Source organism: Chrysochloris asiatica, unplaced genomic scaffold, assembly GCF_000296735.1.
Source record: "Chrysochloris asiatica unplaced genomic scaffold, ChrAsi1.0 scaffold00313, whole genome shotgun sequence".
Taxonomy (NCBI): Eukaryota; Metazoa; Chordata; class Mammalia; order Afrosoricida; family Chrysochloridae; genus Chrysochloris; species Chrysochloris asiatica.
The window spans coordinates 2,226,079-2,247,109 of NW_006408831.1; the positions used below are offsets into that span (position 1 = coordinate 2,226,079).

Below are 21,031 nucleotides of genomic sequence, written 5' to 3' on the forward strand. Positions count from 1 at the left end.
TCTGCCCTGCTTAGGCAAGTGTTACAAACTCTTTAGCTCCACTGGTAAGTGCCTATAGGCACCCCACTCTACCAATAAACCTGACCCAAGAGACTTTTAGCTCTGTAGGGCATCAAGTCTAGCTTCAGTGATAAGTGATAAGGCACTCCACTCTAGCTGCAAGCCTCCTGCCTGGAGGTGATTAACTCTCAGGTTCTGTGCATTAGCATACCCATCATAACTACTTTGCTCTGTGGGCTAGGAAGCTCACGCTATCATCTCACATTGATCTAGCTATGCTGCTGCCATTTCTCTGTCACTACTTCTCGCTGTCTCTGGTGTTATAGTTCTCTGTGTTCTAGTCCAGGAAGTTCTCAGTACAGAAAGCCAAAGTCCAAAGGATTCCCCTTGTCTCTTCTTTTTGGCAATAGTAGGACCAAATTTCTGCCTCTGGGATGGCTCATTGTGGGGGTGGCAAAACTGACCAATCTCATCACTAGGACTCCATACACCTTATTTAAGGAGTTCTGGTAGCGTAGTGGTTACGAATCGGGTTGCAAACTGCAAGGTCAAAAGTTCGAAACTATCAGCTATTCTGTGGGAGAAAGATGAGGTATTCTGCTCCTGTAAAGATTTACAGCCTCGGAAACCCTGTACAGGGTCGCTATGAGTCGGACAGAACCAACTCCACGGCACACAGCCACACCTTGTTTGGATGACCACATCTGCCCAAGGATGCCTAGAAACTTATTTGCATTATTGAAATACTAGCAATTCAATCCTCTAGGTGGGCCATAAGCATCTCATTTCTATATTCCTACCCAATCAATTAGTGGGAGTTACAAGACTATGGTGAGAAAGATCACACAAAATTGGTCCATCACACTACAAAAGGACATCCAAAGAACAGATCAGAAATACTGAAATAAATATGCAAATGGAATGCAAACTGCTTATTCCATGGTCATGGTGGGGGTAGTACGAATTGTCCTGCTGCTGTACATAATTCATTGGCACATCAATAAACAAGAATTATTTCCCATTGCTATCAATTTTCTGGTTGGTGGTTCAAGCTCACAAACTGCTCCTCAGAAATCCTATTCAGGGTCGCTATGAAACTGACTCGACAGCACTTAACAACAACATCATTCATTCACAATTTAGATTTGTAGAAGAGCTCCCTAGGAATCAGTCTCAGATAACTCTGAACACTTCTTAGGCAGAATTTTTTTCCTACTTATGTTAAGATACAGAAATAAGATATAAAGTAGCCAAGAATAGTCTTGGATGGCAATGGGAATATACTAGTCATAGGATAACTTCCCAATTTAATGAGCATGAGACTAAGCTTTTTCCTTCCTTAGTCTCTGGTTCACTGAGTGTGGGAGAACAAGTTCTTCATCGGCTCAAACCCACAGAATGAATTACTCAATGGCCACGGAAACCAAAAGCTAATTCTGTTGCCATGCAGTAGATTCCAGTCTGTGGCCAGCCCATCTATACTACAAAGCAGAAAGGACATTTATAGGATTTTCCTGGCTGTAATTTTTATAGAAGCAGACCATCAGACTTATCTTCTGGGGCAAAGCTGGGTAATTTCAAACTGCCAATCTTTTCTCTAGTTGTTGTTAAATAAAGTCCAATCAGTTTCTACTTATAGCCACTCTGTATAGGGTTTCAAAGGAGCAGTTGTTGGATTTGAACCACTGACCTGAGGCTAGCAGTTCAGTGGTTATCCTAGAATGCCACACCAAGACCCCTTTTCTGTAGTTATTATTAAGTGTCATCGAGTCGGTTCTGACTTGTAGTGACCCTGTATGTTTCCACAGAATAGCTGGTAGGTTTGAACTGCCAGCCTTTAGGTAGCAGTCTAGTGCGTAGTGAGGCAGCACTGGAGGCACTCACTCATCTCTGCCAAGAAATTTGGGAGACAACCATCTGGCCAACTGATAGGAAGAGATCCATTATTTGTGCCCATTCCAAAGAGAAGTGACCCAACAGAATGCGAAAAACGTCTGACAATATCTTTGATATCCCATTCGAGTAAAGTTTTATTAAAGGTAATACAGAAATGGTTGCAACCATACATTGACACAGAGAACTTCCAGAGCTGGATTCAGAAGAGGATGAGAAACATTGCTGACGTCAGATGGATCTTGCCTGAAAGCAGAGAATACCAGAAAGATGTTTATCTGTGCTTTATTGATTATGCAAAGGCTTTTGATTGTGTGGATCATGACAAGCTATGGACAACATTGCAAAGTATGACTATTCTGGAACACTTAATTGTGTTCATGAGGAATCTGTACCTGGACCAAGAGGCTATGTGCACAAATAGAACACAGGAACACTGAATGGTTTAAAATCAGGAAATGTGTGTGACAGGGCTGTATTCTTTCACTATACTTATTCAATCTGTATGCTGAGCAAACAACCTGTGAAGCTGGGTTATATGAAAGAAAAACGTGGCATCAGGATTGGAGGAAGACTCATTAACAATCTGCGATATGCAGATGATACAACTTTGCTTGGTGCAAAGAGCACAGCCTTCAGTAAGGATTGCATCTTAATGTAAAGAAAATAAAACTCCTCACCACTGGACCAATAAACAACATTCTTATCAATGGAGAAAAGATTGAAGTTGTCAAGGACTTCATTAGTCTCAGATCAGCCATCAACACTCATGGAAGCAGCAGTCAAGAAGTCAAATGATGTATTACATTAGGCAAATCTGCTGCACAAGAACTTTTAAAAGTGTTGAAGAGCAAAGATGTCAGCTTGAGGACTAAGGTGCGCCTGACCCAAGCTACGGTATTTTCAATAACCTTATAATATATGTGAAAGTTGGACAATGAATAAAGAAGACTGTAGAAGAATTGATGCATTTGAATTATGGTGTTGGAAGAGAATATTGAAAATGCCACGGGCTGCCGAAAGAACAAACAGATCTGTGTTGGAAGAAGCGTGGCCAGAGTGCTCCTTGGAGGTCAGGATGGCCAAACTTCATCTCTCATACTTTGGACATATTGTCAGGAGGGACAGCCACTGGAGAAGGATATCATGTTTAGTACGGTGGAAGGTCAGAGAAAAAGAGGAAGACGCCCAGCAAGATGGATTGGCAAAGTGGCAGCCATCAATGAGCTGAAGCGTGGTAACAACTGTGAGGTTGGCCCAGGATCAGATAGTGTTTTATTCTGTTGTGCATAGGGTCGCTATGAGTCGGTACCGACTCGATGGTACCTAACAACAACTAGTGCTTATCCTAAAGTGACACACCCAAATACCTATTCTGTAGTTTTTAAGTGCCATTGAGTCGGGTCCGACTCATGGCTACCGGGTCCGACTCATGGCTATCCTGTATAGGGTTTCTGAGAAGCAGCTGGTAAGTTTGAACTACCGATTTTGAAGTTCAAACCGACCTTGCAGTGCAGCGCATTAACCCACAGCACCACACCAGGACTCTATGTTATGTAGTGATGGCGGCTGTGTGCAGTGGAGTCGGGTAGGACTCATAGCGACCCTGCACAGGGTTTCCGAGGCTGTAAATCTTTACAGGAGCAGAAAGCCTCATCTTTCCCCCGCAGAACAGCTGGTAGTTTCGAACTGCTGACTTTACGGTTTGCAGCCCGATTTGTAACCACTACGCTACCAGAGCTCCATGTTCTGTAGTAGCGGAGCACAAACTGACAAAACTTTTTGTTTTTTTGCCACCAACCTAGAAGTAAAACTTCACTTTCAAAAAGGTATCCTGTCATTGGATTGTGTATTTGGCCCTGTTTGCTAGTTGGGAAGGAGTGGCTTCCAGGATCTGTTACAGGAAGTGCCAACCAAATTTCCGCCTTTCAAGGGAGGGGTCGTGCCTTATAAGGATTAAAAATAGGCAGGTGAGGCAGAGTTTCCATACAGCAAGTTTATTATAGGAAAGAGACTTGCAAATCCTACATGGAGAGAGTTTACCGCAATGCTTACTCCATCTCCCGGAGCAAAGGTTTGGGGTAGGGAAAAGACAAATCATGTTCATTCATAGGTACAGGTGAGGATTTCTGGGAAATGGCCTGTTTAGGAGGGGCCATGTCTTGGTGTGAATCCTGGTGTGACACTATAGGTTAATGTGCTGGACTGCAAAGTCAGTTTGAATTGCAAGGTCAGCAGTTCAAGCTCACCAGCCTGTCCTCGAAAACTCTACACAGGGTTGCTATGGACCGGAAAGACTGGTTGGCACTTAATAACAGCAACAACGTATCCTGGTGTGGAGCTGTGGAATAATGCACTGCTGTGCAAAGTCGGTTTGAACCACAGGGTCTGCGTGCTCCTTGGAAACCCTAAACTGGGACTATGAATTAGAACCCACTCAGCACTTAAGAACAGCATGTTATTTGGGTGTGTATGCAGCATTTCTTCAAGATGGATTCCACAGGGAACACCTAGGATAGGAGCAAGACAGAACTTGTCTGGAAGATGTTGAGCATTCCTGGTTCTTCAGGACTCTAATTCAGACTCTTCTCAGTCTTGTGGTTCTTCAAGACTTAATTCTCCTTTGCCCCAGGAGAAGCTTTTTCCCTTAAAGTTATGACTGGGGCACTAGGTAAACAGTCAAACTTGTAAAATAACTCACAAGGAAGTAAAAATATAGGAGTTTAATCGGTCGTCTTCCTTAATGGCAAGTCCCTTAGAATATGGAACTTTTATGAGTGGTCTTTCTTAATGGCATATCCCAGAATGGGGCTTTTCAACTATGGCCCTTGGCATGTCCTTCTTGCACATCGTTACAACTGTCCAAGGAATGAGGGGCACAGGTCTCGACATTCCTGAAGATTTCAGTTATAAAATTTCAACAAATAAGTGTCTCATATTTCATTTTCATTTCTGGACCCATTTTTCCTCGTCTCCGGTGAACATTATTCATAAATTAACCTGAATTGAGATCCATACTTCAGCCCATTCCCCTGCCTCCTAGCTATCCTGGACTAGACGTTTTTGGTAATGATTCTGCTAGAAATGGTTGTTCCTTTAAAAGGTCACAGCCTAGAATCTGGAGTTTGAACTGGCTTTGTGTTAGGCTCAACCCTTCATCAGCTTGTTTCTTTTGAAAAGAAAAGAAAAAAAAAAAAAAAAAAAGAAAAGAAAATAATGCTTGGCTGCCCAGGTTACTAAGAGATTAAAAAGACACGTGATTAAAAAAAGAATCTATCTTCCCTTCTTTTAGGATGTCAGGGTCAAAGTTCACCACTGGGAAAGACTATGTGACTGGACCGCTTGCTTTCAAGGGTCCGCTGAGCTTCCACGGAACTGGGCAGCAGGAGCCCCACGCTCTTCGCTGCTGGCTCCGCCCCCTCCACAAGGTCGGAGCCCGTCAGAGTTGAGGGGGTCGCGGCCAGCCCGGGGTGGAAGTCCCACTGGGGGGCGGGGCGGCCCCAGGCTACCCAGTTCCTGATTCTATAAGTGGTGCCTGGCAGCGCCACAGCAACGGAGACTGTGAAGGATGGGCCCGCGCAGCGCAGCGAGCCTGCTCGGAGGCCCCAGCCAGCGGAGGCCGCTCCTCTCCGGCGTCCTGTCGCTGCTGCTGCTGCTGCTGCAAGCGCCAAGCTCGGGCGCCGGGGTAGGCCGGCCGCCTCACTTGATTTTCGTGCTGGCGGACGACCTGGGCTGGAACGACGTGGGCTTCCATGGCTCGAACATCCGCACACCGTACCTGGACGCGCTGGCGGCCGGCGGGGTACGACTGGACAACTATTACACCCAGCCGCTGTGCACGCCCTCGCGAAGCCAGCTGCTCAGCGGCCGCTACCAGGTAAAGCAGCGCCCCCGCCCGGCGCCCGGCATCCTGCGCGCTTCTCTTCCCAACGGCATCCGCACTGGTTCAGTTTCTCGGAAGTGGCTCTTAAGGCCCAGATAGGCCCGACCAAACTGGGTGCTACAGAAGTTGGTTCTGGTCCAGGTTGTGGCTTCCTTGTCCCTTCCGGGCCTGTCGCCTTTCGCGGCTCTGCGCAGGCCCGGCTGCAGGGCGGCCCGCCCCCGGGGACACCCTTCTCCAGGGTTAGAGCGTGGGGCCTATGCACGGATCCTTTTCTGTCTTCCGTGTTCTGAAGTCCGGTGAAGGTGTTTCTGAGGCTTGCGAGGTGCTGGGCTCTGCAAGCTGGTGGGGTCAGCGTGGACTTAGCCAAGTGGTGCTGGAGTAGGATGGAGGAGAGAGGGCGCTCCAGGTGTCCAAAAGAACAGAGAGTGGCGGGGAGCTCTAGGAAAGCAACCCCAAGTTCTATCACATGAAAAACAATGCCCTCTTTGCCTGTCCCTCTGACCTCCTCTGAACTCAGGGATCATCATAAGTTCGGGAGTATCTGACCAAACTAGTTTTACCAGGTTCTCAGCTATAGGATAAGCACTGGACTGCTGGTGTGGCGCTGTAGGATAAGCACTGAACTGCTAATGCAAGGGTAGTGGTTCAAATCCACCAGCCACTCCTCGGAAACTCTATGTTGTTGTTGCTAAGTGCCTGGAGTTGGTACCTACTCATAGCGACACTCTAGGGTTTCCAATGCTTTAAATCTTCTTCAGAAGATTTATTAAAAGTATCTTAGGGAGCAGAAAGTCTCATCTTTCTTAAACTGCAGACCGGATTCTATCTTATGGAAACACCGTGCTCCCTCTGAAACAGTATACAGGGTCACTAAGAGTTGGAACTGACTCGACAGTACTTAACAACTGCACCCCTAGAATGAAACTTACCCAGGTTGATTTCTCTTGAGTTTTTGATTTTCACTTTTAGTTTTATATTGAACTCCTCTAAGCCTGTTCAGTCTTCTTTTAAAACGCCTCTTTAAAACTTTGTACTTAATGTTGTTATACGCTGTCAAGTCAGTTCCTACTCATACTCATAGCGACCCGGATAGGGTTTCCGAGAGTGGCTGGTAGATTTGAACTTGCGACCTTGAGGTTAGCAGCTTAGCACTTTTATCCTGTTGTTGTTGTTAAGTGCCGTCGAGTCAGTTCCGACCCATAGCGACCCTGTACAGGGTTTCCGAGGGTGTAAATATTTACGGGAGTAGAAAGCCTCATCTTTCTCCCGCGGAACAGCTGGTAGTTTCGAACCGCTGATCTTAAGGTTCGCAGCCCGATTCGTAACCACTACGCTACCAGAGCTCCTTTCCTGTAGCGCCACGAAATATATGTATGGTGGTGGCTGTGTGCCGTGGAATCAGTTCCGACTCATAGCGACCCTGTACAAGGTTTCTGAGGCTGAAAATCTTTATGGGAGCAGAAAATCTCATCTTTCTCCCGCGGAACAGCTGGTAGTTTCGAACTGCTACCCTTGAGGTTCGAACTGCTAACCTTGAGGTTCGCAGCCTGATTCGTAACCACTACGCTACTAGTGCTCCTCAAATATATGTATAGAAATAACAAAATGAAACAAACTCTTGGGATAGAGTGAAGTCCGACTCTTGGTGACCGCGTTTGTTTACAGAGTAGAACTGAGCTCCATAGCTTTTCTTGGCTCTAATCTTTGCTCTGGTAGCGTAGTGGGTCGCTATGGGTCGGAACCGACTCGACGGCACTTAACAACAACAACAACAATCTTTGCAAAGGCAGATCGCCAGGCCACACTTTCTAGATATCTGGTGTGGCACTGCGGGATAATGCGTTGGACTGCAAAGAACTGCAAGATTGGCGGTTCAAACTCACCTGCCACTCCTAGGAAGCCCTATTCAGGGTCACTATGAGTTGGAACAGACTAAATAGCACTTAGTAACAACAACAATGATGGGTTTAAATTACCAATCTTTTTATTGGTTCTTGTTGTTGTTAAGTGCCGTCGGGTCGGTTCCGACCCATAGCGATTCTATATAGGGTTTCCCTACGTGCAGCCGTTGAGCTTGAAGCACCGACCTTGAAGTTCAAATGGACTTTTTAGTCCAGCCCATTAACCCACAGCACCACACCACAGGACTCCAGGTACAAACTGTTTGTACCACTCAAAAACCTTATATATGTAGAGTGTATATGTAAGGATATTAAGATCATTTGTATAGTGCTTTCCTGTTTTTTAAGGAACCCTGGTGGTACTGTAGCATAAGCACTGAAGTGCCAGCCTCAAGGTTATCAGTTCAAACCCACCAGCTACTCTGCAGGAGAAAGTTAAAGCTTTCTGCCCCTGTAAAGATTTGCAGCCTTGGAAACCCTACATAGGTCACTAGTGCTTGGAATGGACTCCATGGCAGTAGGTTTGTTTTTTTTTAGGGGGAGGAGTGGTGCCAGGAGTTTATTGTTTTTCAAAAAGCCCTGTTAGTGCTGTGAGGTAGGCATGTTGAACTGAAAGCTCAGCAGTTCAAACCCACCAGCCAGCCACTCTGCAGGAGAAAGATGAGGTGGTCTTTTGTAAAAATTGAGTCTTGGGAACCCTATATTGAGATGCTATGAGTTGGAATCAACCCCATGGGTTTGGTTTGAGTTTGGTTACTATTTATACTCTTTAATTCACTATTAACAGTTGAGAAATACCTCTGAGACTATGATACATTTGAATCACACTGCTATAAAGTAGTAAAGCAGAGTCCTGTACCTTTTCTGCATCCAGGAAGCTTCTCAGGCCTATCAGATTGGATATTCTCCCCTTCATTTGAATAAAATTTAAATTTTTATAAGACTGTTACAAATGTTGTTGTTACCTGCCTTGGGGTGAGTTCTGACTTACAGTGACCCTGTATAGGGGTCCCTTTCCTTGGGACCCCTATACAGGGTCACAAGGTTTGAACCACCAACCTTGTGGTTAGCAGTCCAGTGCTTATCGTACAGTGCCACACAGTACCACATAAATAGAATAAATGGGTAGTATTTGAGGACACTTACATACCTATATAAATGTTGTTGTTAAGTGCTGCTGAGTCGGTTCCAACTTATAGCAACCCTGTATAGGGTTTCTGAGGAACAGCTGGTAGGTTTGAACTGCCAACCTTGCTTTACCAGTACAGTGCTTACTCTACAGCACCACACCAGAACTCACATACTACATAAATATATACCGTTGTTTCAGACCACCCCTAATTGTCTGCATCAATGAGAAAATGCAATAAGGATTTACACAGTGACCCAGAAGACGTTTATAAAGAGAAGAGAGTGTGTTTTACTAAGGGACTGAGAAGTAGGTATAGTCTGCATTTGAATGGAGATAAAGGGAAGGCTCTCTTTGCCATCAACCCTAAATACCTTCTGCAGTTCTGACCTTCGTGTGCATAAGTCTTAGAAAATACCCCTGTGCTAATGGGTACTTTGAAGGAGCTCTGGTAGCGTAGTGGTTACGAATCGGGCTGTGAATCTTAAGGTCAGCGGTTCGAAACTACCAGCCGCTCCGCGGGAGAAAGATGAGGCTTTCTACTCCCGTAAAGATTTACACCCTCGGAAACCCTGTACAGGGTCGCTATGGGTCGGAACCGACTCGACAGCACTTAACAACAACAACAACAATGGGTACTTTGTAAAAGGGAATGAGAGCAAAGAATCAAGAAAGGCAAGATCTTCCCCACAGGTTCTGCATTTGCTCTTAAGTAAGAAACCGAATTCACATTGCTCAAGAATGGACTTCCTCTCTCTCCTCCTCAATAGACTTGTGCAGGAAAGCAAATACCACACTTTCAAAACTCTTTTTCTATGATGAATGCTTTTGAACTTATACGCTACCCGCCTCCCCTGCCTTTAGTCACCACTGTTAGTTTTGGAGGAAAAAATCCAGAAACCGTGAAGTGTTCAGAGTGGACTGTGCTCAAGAAACAAAGAAAGGATATAAGCTAGGCATTGCAGGATGGATTTAGAGACCGTTCAACACAACAGACTCTAAAGCTGCTCTAGCCTAACGTTTCCCTGGACTTTACTCCCCACATTATTCTCTTATAGTTCATGGGGTCTCATTTAAAAATACCTTGGGTTAGCAAGCATCCTCTTTAAAAAGAATAAATAATTCCAGGACATTTGCGCCTCATTGCCTTCAGATACGATGTCCGACATGTTCTGAGCTCATTACATGTATTAACTCATTGAAATCACACTACAACCCTATTAAGGAGCTCTGGTAGTGGAGTGGTTACGAGGCAGGCTACTCCCTCAAGGTTAGCAGTTCGAAACTACCAGCTGTCCCACAGGAGAAAGAAGAGGCTTTCTGCTCCTGTAAAGATTTACAGCCTCAGAAACCCTATACAGGGTTGCTATGAGTTAGAATTGACTCCACGCACATAACAGCCAGCAGCCAGCCAACAACCCTACTGGAGTCCTGGTATGGCACTGTGGGTCAATGTGATAAACTGCAAGGTCACTTTGAACCATAAGGTCAGTGGTTCAGTTTCACCAGCCGCTCCTCAGAAACCCGATACAGGGTTACTATGACTTGGTACTGAATCGATGGCACTGAACAACAACAACCCTATTAGGTGGTTTTGACTGGTGGCTTTGAACCACTGACCTTGTGGTTAATAGTTCAGTGCTTTATCCTATAATGTAACACCAGGACTTCCTGGCTAGAAGAGGATAAGAAATTTGCTTAAGGTCACAGGATGAGTAGGTGGTAGAGCCCGGATTTGAATCAGGGTTGATGCTTGTCATCACTATACTACATTGTTGTTATGTGCTGAGGAGTCGATTCCGACTAACAGCGACCCTGAACAAAGTTTCCAAGGCTTGTAAATCTTTACGGGAGCAGAAAGCCTCATCTTTCTCCCATGTAACAGCTGGTAGTTTCAAACTGCTTACCATGAGATTAGCAGCTCAATTTGTAACCACTATGCTATCATCTGAGTAGGTAATGTAGGTAACACTACATTACCTACTCAGAATGATTTAAAATACCATCTAAAGAGCGGCTTAATTTTTAATAATACCTCGATTATTTGTGGGTATTTGGATTGTTCCTAAGTGACTCAATTAAAAAAATGACTCCATCGTATGTCTAAGTTAAGAATTGTCTCTGGAAAACCAAAATTTCCCCCTAAAGTTGTGTGGTAACAATATCAATTAGATTGCTAATACCAAAGAGTTAATTATATACAAACCAACCTGCGTTCCCATGTGTTTATGCTGTATGGTGTTTTATAAGCTTAAGTCTTAAACTAAGTGTAATCTTTTTGTTTCATTCTATTCTGCGTTTGCTTCTGTGCATAAGCTTCTGTTTTTATACCAAGTAGAAGGTCATGGCTAATATTTTTATAAGGCAATCTAAAAATCTCAATTCTTTCCTAAGGAAAGATATACAAGTGAGTGCTTGTAAGTTAGAAAGACCTGATGTTATAAAGAATTAATGAAATGGATTCATTATAACAAAGGTGTTTGTGCTTATAACAACTTTCAAAGCAAAATCTTTTCAAGTAACATACTAAAGCTTACAAAACGCATTTTAATCTAAAAAAATAATAATTTCGAGAGTAAAGCTGGTATTACCATAATAAAAAAATTTTTTTTATATAAAAAAAGAATTGTCTATGTTAGTTGCCTTTGAATCAATAATGACTCATGGCGGCCCATGTCTATAGATATAGAGGAGAACCCCTTCATAGGGTTTTCCACAACTCTCCGTTGTGCCCTTTTGAAAACAAGATCTACAAGCCTGTCTTCTGAGGTACCTTTGGGTAGATTTGAACTGTCAACTTTTCCATTAGTAGTCAAGTGCTTAACTGTTTGCACCATTCAGGAAACCTTGGAAAGTTGCCTTGTTCCGTAGAAAACAGCAAGAGGGAGAGAGATTCTTTTTTCATTTGGTGTTGATTTTAGACAATGAAATGAGGAATTTCATTGGCTGTTTCATAATTATATATTTTAAAAAGCTCTGGTAGTTCTGGTAGTCAAAACCTATGAACCTTGGCAATCATACTTTAGATTAATATTTAGAGATGCTCCCTTATTCTCTCACTTTAGTGTTTAAGAAGCGTACGTCTACATTCACCGACTGAACTTTGCACTCTCAGGAAGTCCTGAGTTTTGATCTTCTGGCTGACAAACAGTTAAGAGGACTGGTTAGGAATGAAAGATGGGTTTTAGTCTTAATTTTGTCAGACTAGTAACTCACTGGAAAGAATCCTCCTTGTATCTAAAGTATGGGAGTAGGTCTTAACTCAGTTCTTTCTAACTAAATTTCTTTGACTGCTCTCTAAGGACAAGTTTCTAACTGGACAAATGCTTAGTATCATACTCACTCACCCCATCTACTGGTAGAAAGAGAGATGGACCTTGACCAACTATCTTTAAAGCAGCATGTACTACTTGGTCTGCTGTTAGGAAATTATTTAAACAAGACTGTGAATTCAGCCTTTTATAGTGTTGTTAGGTGCTGTTGAATTGTTTCCAACTCATAGTGACCTTGTACACAACAGAACAAAACACTGTCCAGTCCTGTACCATACTCAACAACTGTTATGTTTCAGCCCATTGCTGTTGCCACTGTGCCAATCCATTTTGTTGGGGGTCTTCCTTTTTTGCTTACCAGCCACGTTTCCATGCATGATGTCCTTCTTCAGAATCTGGTTCCTCCTGATAATATGTCAAAAGTAGGAGAGACTAAGTCTTGTCATTGTTGCTTCTGAGGAGCATTTGGCTGTACTTATTCGAAGCTGGATTTGTGTGTTCTTCTGGTAGTCTGATCTTTTTTGCCACCACCATAATTCAAACGCATTGATTCTTCTGTGATCGTTTTTATTCATTATCATACTTTCACATGCTTATGGGACGATTGAAAGTACTATGACTTGGCTCAGGCACCGCCATAGCCTCAAACTGGCATCTTTGCTCCTGAACACTTCAAAGACGTCTTGTGCAGCAGATTTGCCTAATGCAGTACGTCATTTGATTTTTTGACTGCTGCTTCCATGATCATTGATTGTAGATTCGAGTAAATGAAGTCTTTGAGAACTTCAGTCTTTTCTCCGTTTATTATGATGTTATTTATTGGTTCAGTTGTGAGGATTTTCGTTTTCTCTACATTGAGGTATAGTCCATACTGAAGGCTGTAGTTTTTTAAATCTTCATCAGTAAGTGTTTTAAGTCCTCTTCATTTTTACCAAGCATGATTATACCATTTTGATACCATATACATATCGCAAAGTTGTTAATGAGCCTTCTTTCAATCCTGAAGCCACACTCTTTTTCATGTAATCCAGCTTCTTGGATTACTTGCTCAGCATACGGCCTGAATAAGTATGGTGAAAAGGAGGGTACAACCCTGATGCACACCTTTTCTGATTTTAAACCATTCAGCATCCCTTTTTCTGTTTGAACTACTGCCTCTTGGTTTATCTACAGGTTCCTCATAAGCAAAATTAAGTGTTCTGTAATACCCATTCTTTGCAATGTTATTTTATCCATAGTTTGTCATGTCAAATGCCTTTGCATAGTCAATAAAGCACAAGTAAACATCTTTTTTGTGTTCTGTGCTTTTAGCCAAGATCTATGTGATGTCAACAGTGATATCCCTCATTCCATGTCCTCTTCTGCATTTGGCTTGACTTTCTGGCAGCTCTTTGTCAATGTACTGCCGCAGTCATTTTGAATTATCTTTAGCAAAAATTTACTTGCATGTGATATCAATGTTATTGTGTGATGAGTTCTGCATTCTGTTGGGTCACCTTTCTTTGGAATGAGCACACATATGGATCCCTTCCAGTAGGTTGGCCAGGTAGCTGTCATCCTTATTTATTGTCATGGGTGAGTCAGTGCCTTCAGTGCTGCTTAGGTTTGTTAAAAGATTTCTGATTGTATTCTGTCAGTTCCTGGAGCCTAGTTTTTGCCAATGCCTTCAGTGGTACTTCTTTCTTCAGTATCATTGATTCTTGACTATATGGTCCCTCTTGAAGTGATTGAACATCGACTAGTTCTAGCATTTCGTAACGAGAGATTTCATTGTTCCTGTTGCTGTGGATCAGGGCTGGACTGTGAACCACAAGGTTGGCAGTTCCAACCCACCAGCTGCTCCTCGGAAACCCTATACAGGGTTGCTATGAGTTGGGAGCAATTCGACAGCACTAAACAACAACAACAACAACAACAATAATTCTCATGTAAGAATCGTTTATAACCTTCATGCCTGGCCTCTGCCCTACTCTAGCAATGTTACAAAGCTCTTTCAGGCTAGTGATAAATGCACACAGGACATGTGTGTATAAGCCTCAGCCTGAAGGCACTCCGCTCTAGCTCCACGGGCCAGCAAACCTAGCTCCCCACTTATGTGCATGGAAGCATCCCATTCTGCAAGCAAGCTTCCGGCCCAAAGTCACTCAACTTCACTTGCTCTGAGAGCAGTCTCATACTCTGGCTCTTAGTTTTGCTGCTGTTATGAGTCCTCTGCCACCCCTCCGGTGTTGTCGCTTTCTGTCCCAGGGTCAAAGAGGCTCAATGTGCAGGGAACTCTGTGTTTAAAAGACATGCTGTACTCTTGGTGTTTCTTCGATAGTAGTGAGGTGTTTCTTCGATAGTAGTGACAGCCCCTATCCTTGCTTCTGAGATGGCTCATTTTGTAGTTTTTATAATTACAATGAGCTCTGTTAACATCCACAGCTGAATCGTGCCAGTATCTTCTCCCTCCATTTCTTACCTAGACCCGGCAGCAAAACAGTTACTTGGGGAGATTTGCAAAGACTAAGACTTGTTGTTGTTAAGTGTTGTCAAGTCGGTTCTGACTCATAGCAACTCTATATAGGGTTTCCAAGGCTTTAAATATTTGAGGGAGCAGAAAGCCTCATCTTTCTAACAAGAAGCAACTGGTGGGCAGTCTAGTGTTTATCGCATGGAACCACCATGTTCCCAAGACTAAGGCTAGAAACAACAAATTAAATAATTCTCTACACCACAATAATTAATAAAATTTCCATTTTCCATTTAAAAACAACAAAACTAAGCTTAACCTGTAAATAAATTCACAGGTCTCAAATGTAAAATATTTGGAAAGAAATAGGTAGTAAAACAATTACCTTTTCACCCTGTCTCCAGCTCACTTTCCTACAGGTAAACCCCAAACAAAAATCAAACCATTTGCCACTGAATGGATTCCAGCTCAGAGTGACTCTCTAGGACCAAGCAGAGCTGGCCCCACGGTGTTCCCAAGACTAAATCGTTACAGAAGCAGACAGCCGCATCTTTATCCCACAGAATGGCTGGTGGGTTTAAACGGCTACTTTCTGGTTAACACCTGAGCACTTTAACCACTGTGCCACCACAGCTCCTTTCTTCCTTCAGAGGCATTTTTATACGTATGTTAGCAAATTGATTGTGTATGTGTTTTCCTCTTGTTTGAAATCTTAAGGTTAAAAAATTGATTGAAATTCCTCCAGCTTTTCTGATGGGATTTGTATACTGTCTTTAGATCAGATTTTTTTGTTGATGTTAAGTGCCATTGAGTCCGTTCTAAAACATAGCGACCCATAGGGTTAGTTCAGATAGGAAACTGGAAGATAGTGCATTTTCATATTCTTGCAAATTGGCCTTATTTAATTCAAAAATATTCGTCCTGCCTCTGCATTTCCATAACTTGATTTAGTGTAATTACTGTTATTTGTTCTCAGGTCTGACTTCTCCACTAGATTGCCTTGTTCACCTCTGGCATAGAGTAGCTAACACTTAATGCTGAGCAACTAAATGAATGCGTGTGCTAAGCACTTTAACACAGGAGTATTTCTTCAAAGAGCTTATAATCTTAAACTGCTTAGGGTTCCCATGTCATCTTTAGTCCCGTGCATCCAAGAAATCCTTAAAAAAAAAACAGAGGTAACAGAAGTGGTAAAGTGGTAAGCTAGTAGAAATGCTTACTTCTGAAAAAAATAAAGTAACTTTGGTCCTCAACTGGGCCATTCTTACCTTAGGGACATGGGGAGTCATTCCTCCAGAACTCCATAAACCTTGGCAGAGAATAGAAGCAATGAAAGATGACTCCAAGGCTTTATTCTTATGGGACCCAAACCACATTTTTCTCAGTCAGGTTGATAAACGGACAAGACACTTTCAAGGCTTTCTACTCACCCCTGAAGCAGAACCTTGAACAAGAAATACAGGAGGGAGGCTGTGCAGAATCATGGGCGATTTCTGATTTCCCTAAGTTTGCTTTGAGAATGAGAGCAGGCAAAACCCATGGTGCCTGGCAAGATAGGATGCGCCATACTGTGCCATGGAACGAGAACGGAGGTTTTTGCCCAAAGATGCCCTATCCTCACTGCTTCCTTTCTTCCCATCCCTCAGTGTTCTGCCCCACCCGTTCTTCATCCCCAACTTGCTTGCCTCTCAGTGGACTTCTGCCCGCTGCCATCTCTGCTTGGTCTTTAAGATTAGAAGTGGGATAAAAGGAAGAGTTGGTTGAGTACAGAATTCTCACTTTCCATGTGGGAGCTAGAGGTTCCTTTCTGCCCAGTTCCCTCATGTGCAGCTTCCATCCATCCATCAGCGGAGGCTTGAGTGTTGCTATGACGTGGAACAGGATTCAGTGGAGCATGTAGGCTAAGATGTAGAAAGATCTACTTCTGAAAATCAGCCAGTGAAAGCCGTATGGATCACAACAGTCTGATCTACAACTGAGCTTATGGATGGCACAAGAGGAGGTAATATTTCATTTCATTGCACATGGGGTTACCATGAGTCTGGGCTGACTCAAATGGCAACTAACAATAACATAGAGAAGTGAACAACTGAGAGAAGTGGGTGTTGCAAATTGGGGATGTACCTAGGACCCCCTGGCAAAGGTATCAGGAGAATGAGGATTAAGAGAAGCAGGCAGTCCAGAAACTGAAGAGAAAATACTTGTTAGTCTTTATTTCTGTGATCATTGAGAGCATGGGTGGGAATGTCCAGCCCGCGGGCCATATAAGGCTAGCAAAATCCTTTGGTCTGGCCCCGCCAAGGCAACTGCAATTCCAGCTAGCACAGCAGACATGAGTTAATTAAATGTTTGACCAAATATAGCAGACTAATCTTTAAGTTGATAATTTTGTATGGCCTGCAAATGATGTTAGAAATTTTGGCAGATAAAGGGTTCCCCACCCCTGATTTAGAGGGAAAAACAAAAGATGCAAATAAACAGGCAAGATGATTTCTGTCTTAATTGTGCTGCTGTACCTGAAATAACACCAGTGGATGGTTTTAACAAAGAGAAATTTATTTCTCACACTTTAGGAGGCTAGAAGTCCAAATTCAGAGCAGCCAGCTCTAGGGAAAGAGGCTTTCAGTCAGCTGTGGAAGAAGGTCCTTGCCTTTTCAGCTTCTGCTTCCTGGTTCTTGGAGATGCCCACGTGTCCTGGCATCTATTTTACTCCATCTCTGTTCTGCTTGCTTTTATATCTTACACTAAAATAATTGCCATAATAAAGACGGCCCATTTCCAAGCAGGAGTATAACCACATGCTTCTTATTAAGTGCGATCGAGTTGGTTCCTACTCATACATAGCAACCCTGAATAGATAGGGTTTCCGAGGAGCGGCTGGTGAGTTTGAACCACCAACCTTGCAATCCAGCATGTTATCCTGTGTTGTTGGTTTGTTTGTTATGTGCCGTGGAGTCGGTTCGGACTCATAGCAACCCTGTACTGGGTTTCTGAGGTTGTAAATCTTTATGGGAACAGAATGTCTCATCTTTCTCCTGCAAAACAGCTGGTAGTTTTGAACTGCTGACCTTGTGGTTCGCAGCCCGATTCGTAACCACTATGCTACCATATCTGGTGTAGAGGTTAGGATTTATGACACATATTTTATTGTGGAACATAACTCAATCCATAACATCAGTTTACAACTAAAACACATCAGTGTGCACCTCAGGGAGTTCTGGAGAAGACTGCGCAGATGGATCTTTTGATTTTGCTAAATCCAAGTGTCCTTCCCAAGCCCAGCAAGATTCCAGAGACATTTTCCCAGAAGGCAAGAGGAGTCTGGAGGCTTTAATCTGCATATTTAAATGTATTTTAAGGAAACAATTCTATTTATATATATTTCATAGTATGTGTTATAAATTTTACAGTATATCATATATGGTGTGGTGCTATGGTTAATGTGCTGGACTTCAAAGTTGGTTTGAACTGCAAAGGCAGCAGTTCAAGTTCACCAGTCACTCCTCAGAAACCCTATTACAGGGTCGCTATGGGTTGGAACTGACTCCATGGCACTTGTCCACAACAATATGTATATATATAACCTCCAAAGCAATTGGAAATAAGGAAATAAATTTCAGGTGGTGGATGGGGGTTTTGTTGTTGATTGACTTAGGAGAGTTATTAAAGAATCACTTTGAACAGAAGCTGTTATTCTCTGACCTTGTCCATTATATTTTGTTTTTGTTTCCTTTATTGTATCACTTTTACTACAGCTCAGCTTTTGCCACATTTTCTACCCCTTTCATTTTGGACTTTCAGTTAGATTTATAATTCAGACAGAGACAGGCACTGAAACAATTCCTAGCTTGTTTACTCGTTTTACAAACCGCATCCCTTTGGTGGGTTTAGTTAGCAATTTGCACTCTTACTAATCAACACCAAAATAAATAGACCCTTAAAACTGTCAGTGACACCAGCCAGTTCTACAGCCTAGTACTGCGGGCCCAGGCCAGATGGCAAGCCCAGGCCCCTAGCGGACATAATACACATTCTGTAGTTCTTGGCTTCCACAGCACGGGCAGCTGACGACTTTTAGAAGGCTCAAGGGGAGATGGAGCAGATTTTCCACTATCGATTTGTTCTTCTGTGGGGCATCTCCAGCAATAAACCCTAGGATGGCATGAGTGGTACTTGACTATGATTCAGACCTGTAGTGTACTGGTCATAAACTAGAAACTCTGAACCTTTGGCTGTCCACTAGCCTGCTTGGTGATTGCGTTCGAGCCATGAAATTCCCTCTAGACTTTCTGAGGTGCCAGGTAAAGGGATGGAACAGCCTATTTTTACTACTGGAGCAGGAGGTACAGCACAAAAACATTTTACTCAAGTTATGTGTTCCTCCACCACACAGTAGATTGGTAGGACAGACCTTCTGTTTGTAGTGATTGTTGTTAGGTGTCTTCAAGTCGGTCTGACTCCTAGTGACTCTGTAGAGGGTTTCTGGGGAGCGGCTGGTAAGTTTGAACCATCAACCTTTCGGTTCCAACTGAGCTCGAGGTCGAGTGCTTATACTACAGCACCACACCAAGACTCCTTCTGTTTAACGGGGTGTTATCTCTACACTACTGAGGTGAAGAGAGAAATCGCTTTTATTGCCATATATGAGTGTGTAGCAGTGGCTCACCTAGCCCTTGGAAAGTTTATTGTGAGTGGGGACCTTCTCCATTCATATATATTCTCTGGGCATTGTAGATGTATGTTAAAATGAAATTAGTTTTACATCTGTTGTATTTACAAGGGAACTCTGTGATAGAAGCTTAGCATTCTTATTTTTCCCTTTTGATTCCTGTTGGTGCCCCGTATAGGTGTATTTTCCTGCTCCATGAAGCATGCTCTGTGCTAAACTAATGTGCTGAGTTGGAACCAGCTTGGCATTTGCCTGTTTACTGCTTCTCTACACATTACAGCTTCCTTACTTCAAATACTGTTTGAGCAGACCAAAAACATGTTCTTGGCGGTCACCCAGAGTTTAGCTTCCGCTTCCCGAGAATGTCATAAAAGTTCTCTGCCAAATAAATTCTCAGGAACTGCAAAGAACAAATTTCCTGCTCCCAGTGCTTACAGATCATGGAGGGAGGCTTCAGCTGACCACCTGGCGTGGTATCCATGGTGCCGGGAAACCAAATCACAGAGCATACTTTCTCTTGGCAGTGCTATCTGGTGACCAGAGGTTAATTCTCTGCATGTGATAGATGAGCTTTCCATTAAAAAAAAAAAAATTGTGCCCAACATTTCTCTCCACTGGGTTTTTTGGATTCCATAAAAGAATTTTATCTTTATCACTCATTTTGCTCCCTTGTCAATTAGTATCTATTGTGAAGTTTTGAGCCTGGGATCAATTTTTTATTGAGTAAATTTCAAGCAGTAACCATGAAAAGAACCATTCTTTGATTTTATCTATTTATTTTTTGAGAGGGGGTGTGTTTGTATAAGGAGCTCTGGTAGCATAGTGGTTATGAATCGGGCTGTGAACCTCAAGGTCAGCAGTTCGAAACTATCAGCCGTTCCGCAGGAGAAAGTTGAGGCTTTCTGCTTCTGTAAAGATTTACAACCTCGGAAACCCTGTACAGGGTCATTATGCGTCGAAACCAACTCCACGGCACATAACAACAATGTTTGTATATATATTATTGTTGTTGTTAAGTGCCGTCGAGTCGGTTCCGATCCATAGCGACCCAGTGCAGGGTTTCCGAGGGTGTAAATCTTTACGGGAGTAGAAAGCCTCATCTTTCTCCCGCGGAGCGGCTGGTAGTTTCGAACCGCTGACCTTAAGGTTCGCAGCCCGATTCGTAACCACTACGCTACCAGAGCTTGTTGTTGTTTTGTTTTGTTCTGTTTTTCATTGAGAGCATTGTTTGCCTGCCTGGATATTGTAATATCCTATATCATTCTGGGTCCCAGCTGGAAACAGATGGCATATTCACATTAGGATAATTTAGGAAGTGTTTATTTATAAAAAGAATATTTTAAGAGATGTGAATGTGTGGAGTAACCTTCTTGGTCCAGTAACCCAGTGAAGTGGCTTCTATCCCTAGACCAGAGGAAGGAAAATATGGGGCAATGACCAGAAAGAAACTACAAGGTGACAGTCAAGTGACGGCTGCTCTTAGAATGGTCCTCACTAGAGATATGTATCCAGACAGAGACTAGTCACTCTCTTTCTTCTCTCTCATTGGCTGAGCCCAATCAGATGCCACATGGATTAGCCTAATAGAGTAGAGAACAGGGTAGACAAGGCAGAGTAGATTGGAGAGCCAATGGAAGACATCTACATATATCCCAAAATGTGTATGCAGTGATTTCTAGGAGAGGCATACATATCTCAGTAGAAAACTTAAACTCACTTTAGTTTTGAAAACTATATTGAGGCAAACCTAAAAATGCCCATCCTTGGGAGAATGGATAAACAAACTATGGTAAATACATACAATGGAATACTACTCAATGTTGAAGAATAAC

The 21,031-nt window shown here is 43.1% G+C and overlaps 1 protein-coding gene across 1 annotated transcript in view; it reads left to right on the forward strand.

Moving 5' to 3' along the window:
* Positions 1-5,461: 5,461 nt before the first annotated feature.
* Positions 5,462-21,031, forward strand: part of ARSB (arylsulfatase B) — a 256,033-nt gene continuing 240,463 nt past the window's right edge. The window contains exon 1 of the mRNA XM_006875191.1: positions 5,462-5,770. Coding sequence (XP_006875253.1) covers positions 5,462-5,770 — 309 coding nt within the window. The remainder of the gene's footprint in view (positions 5,771-21,031) is intronic.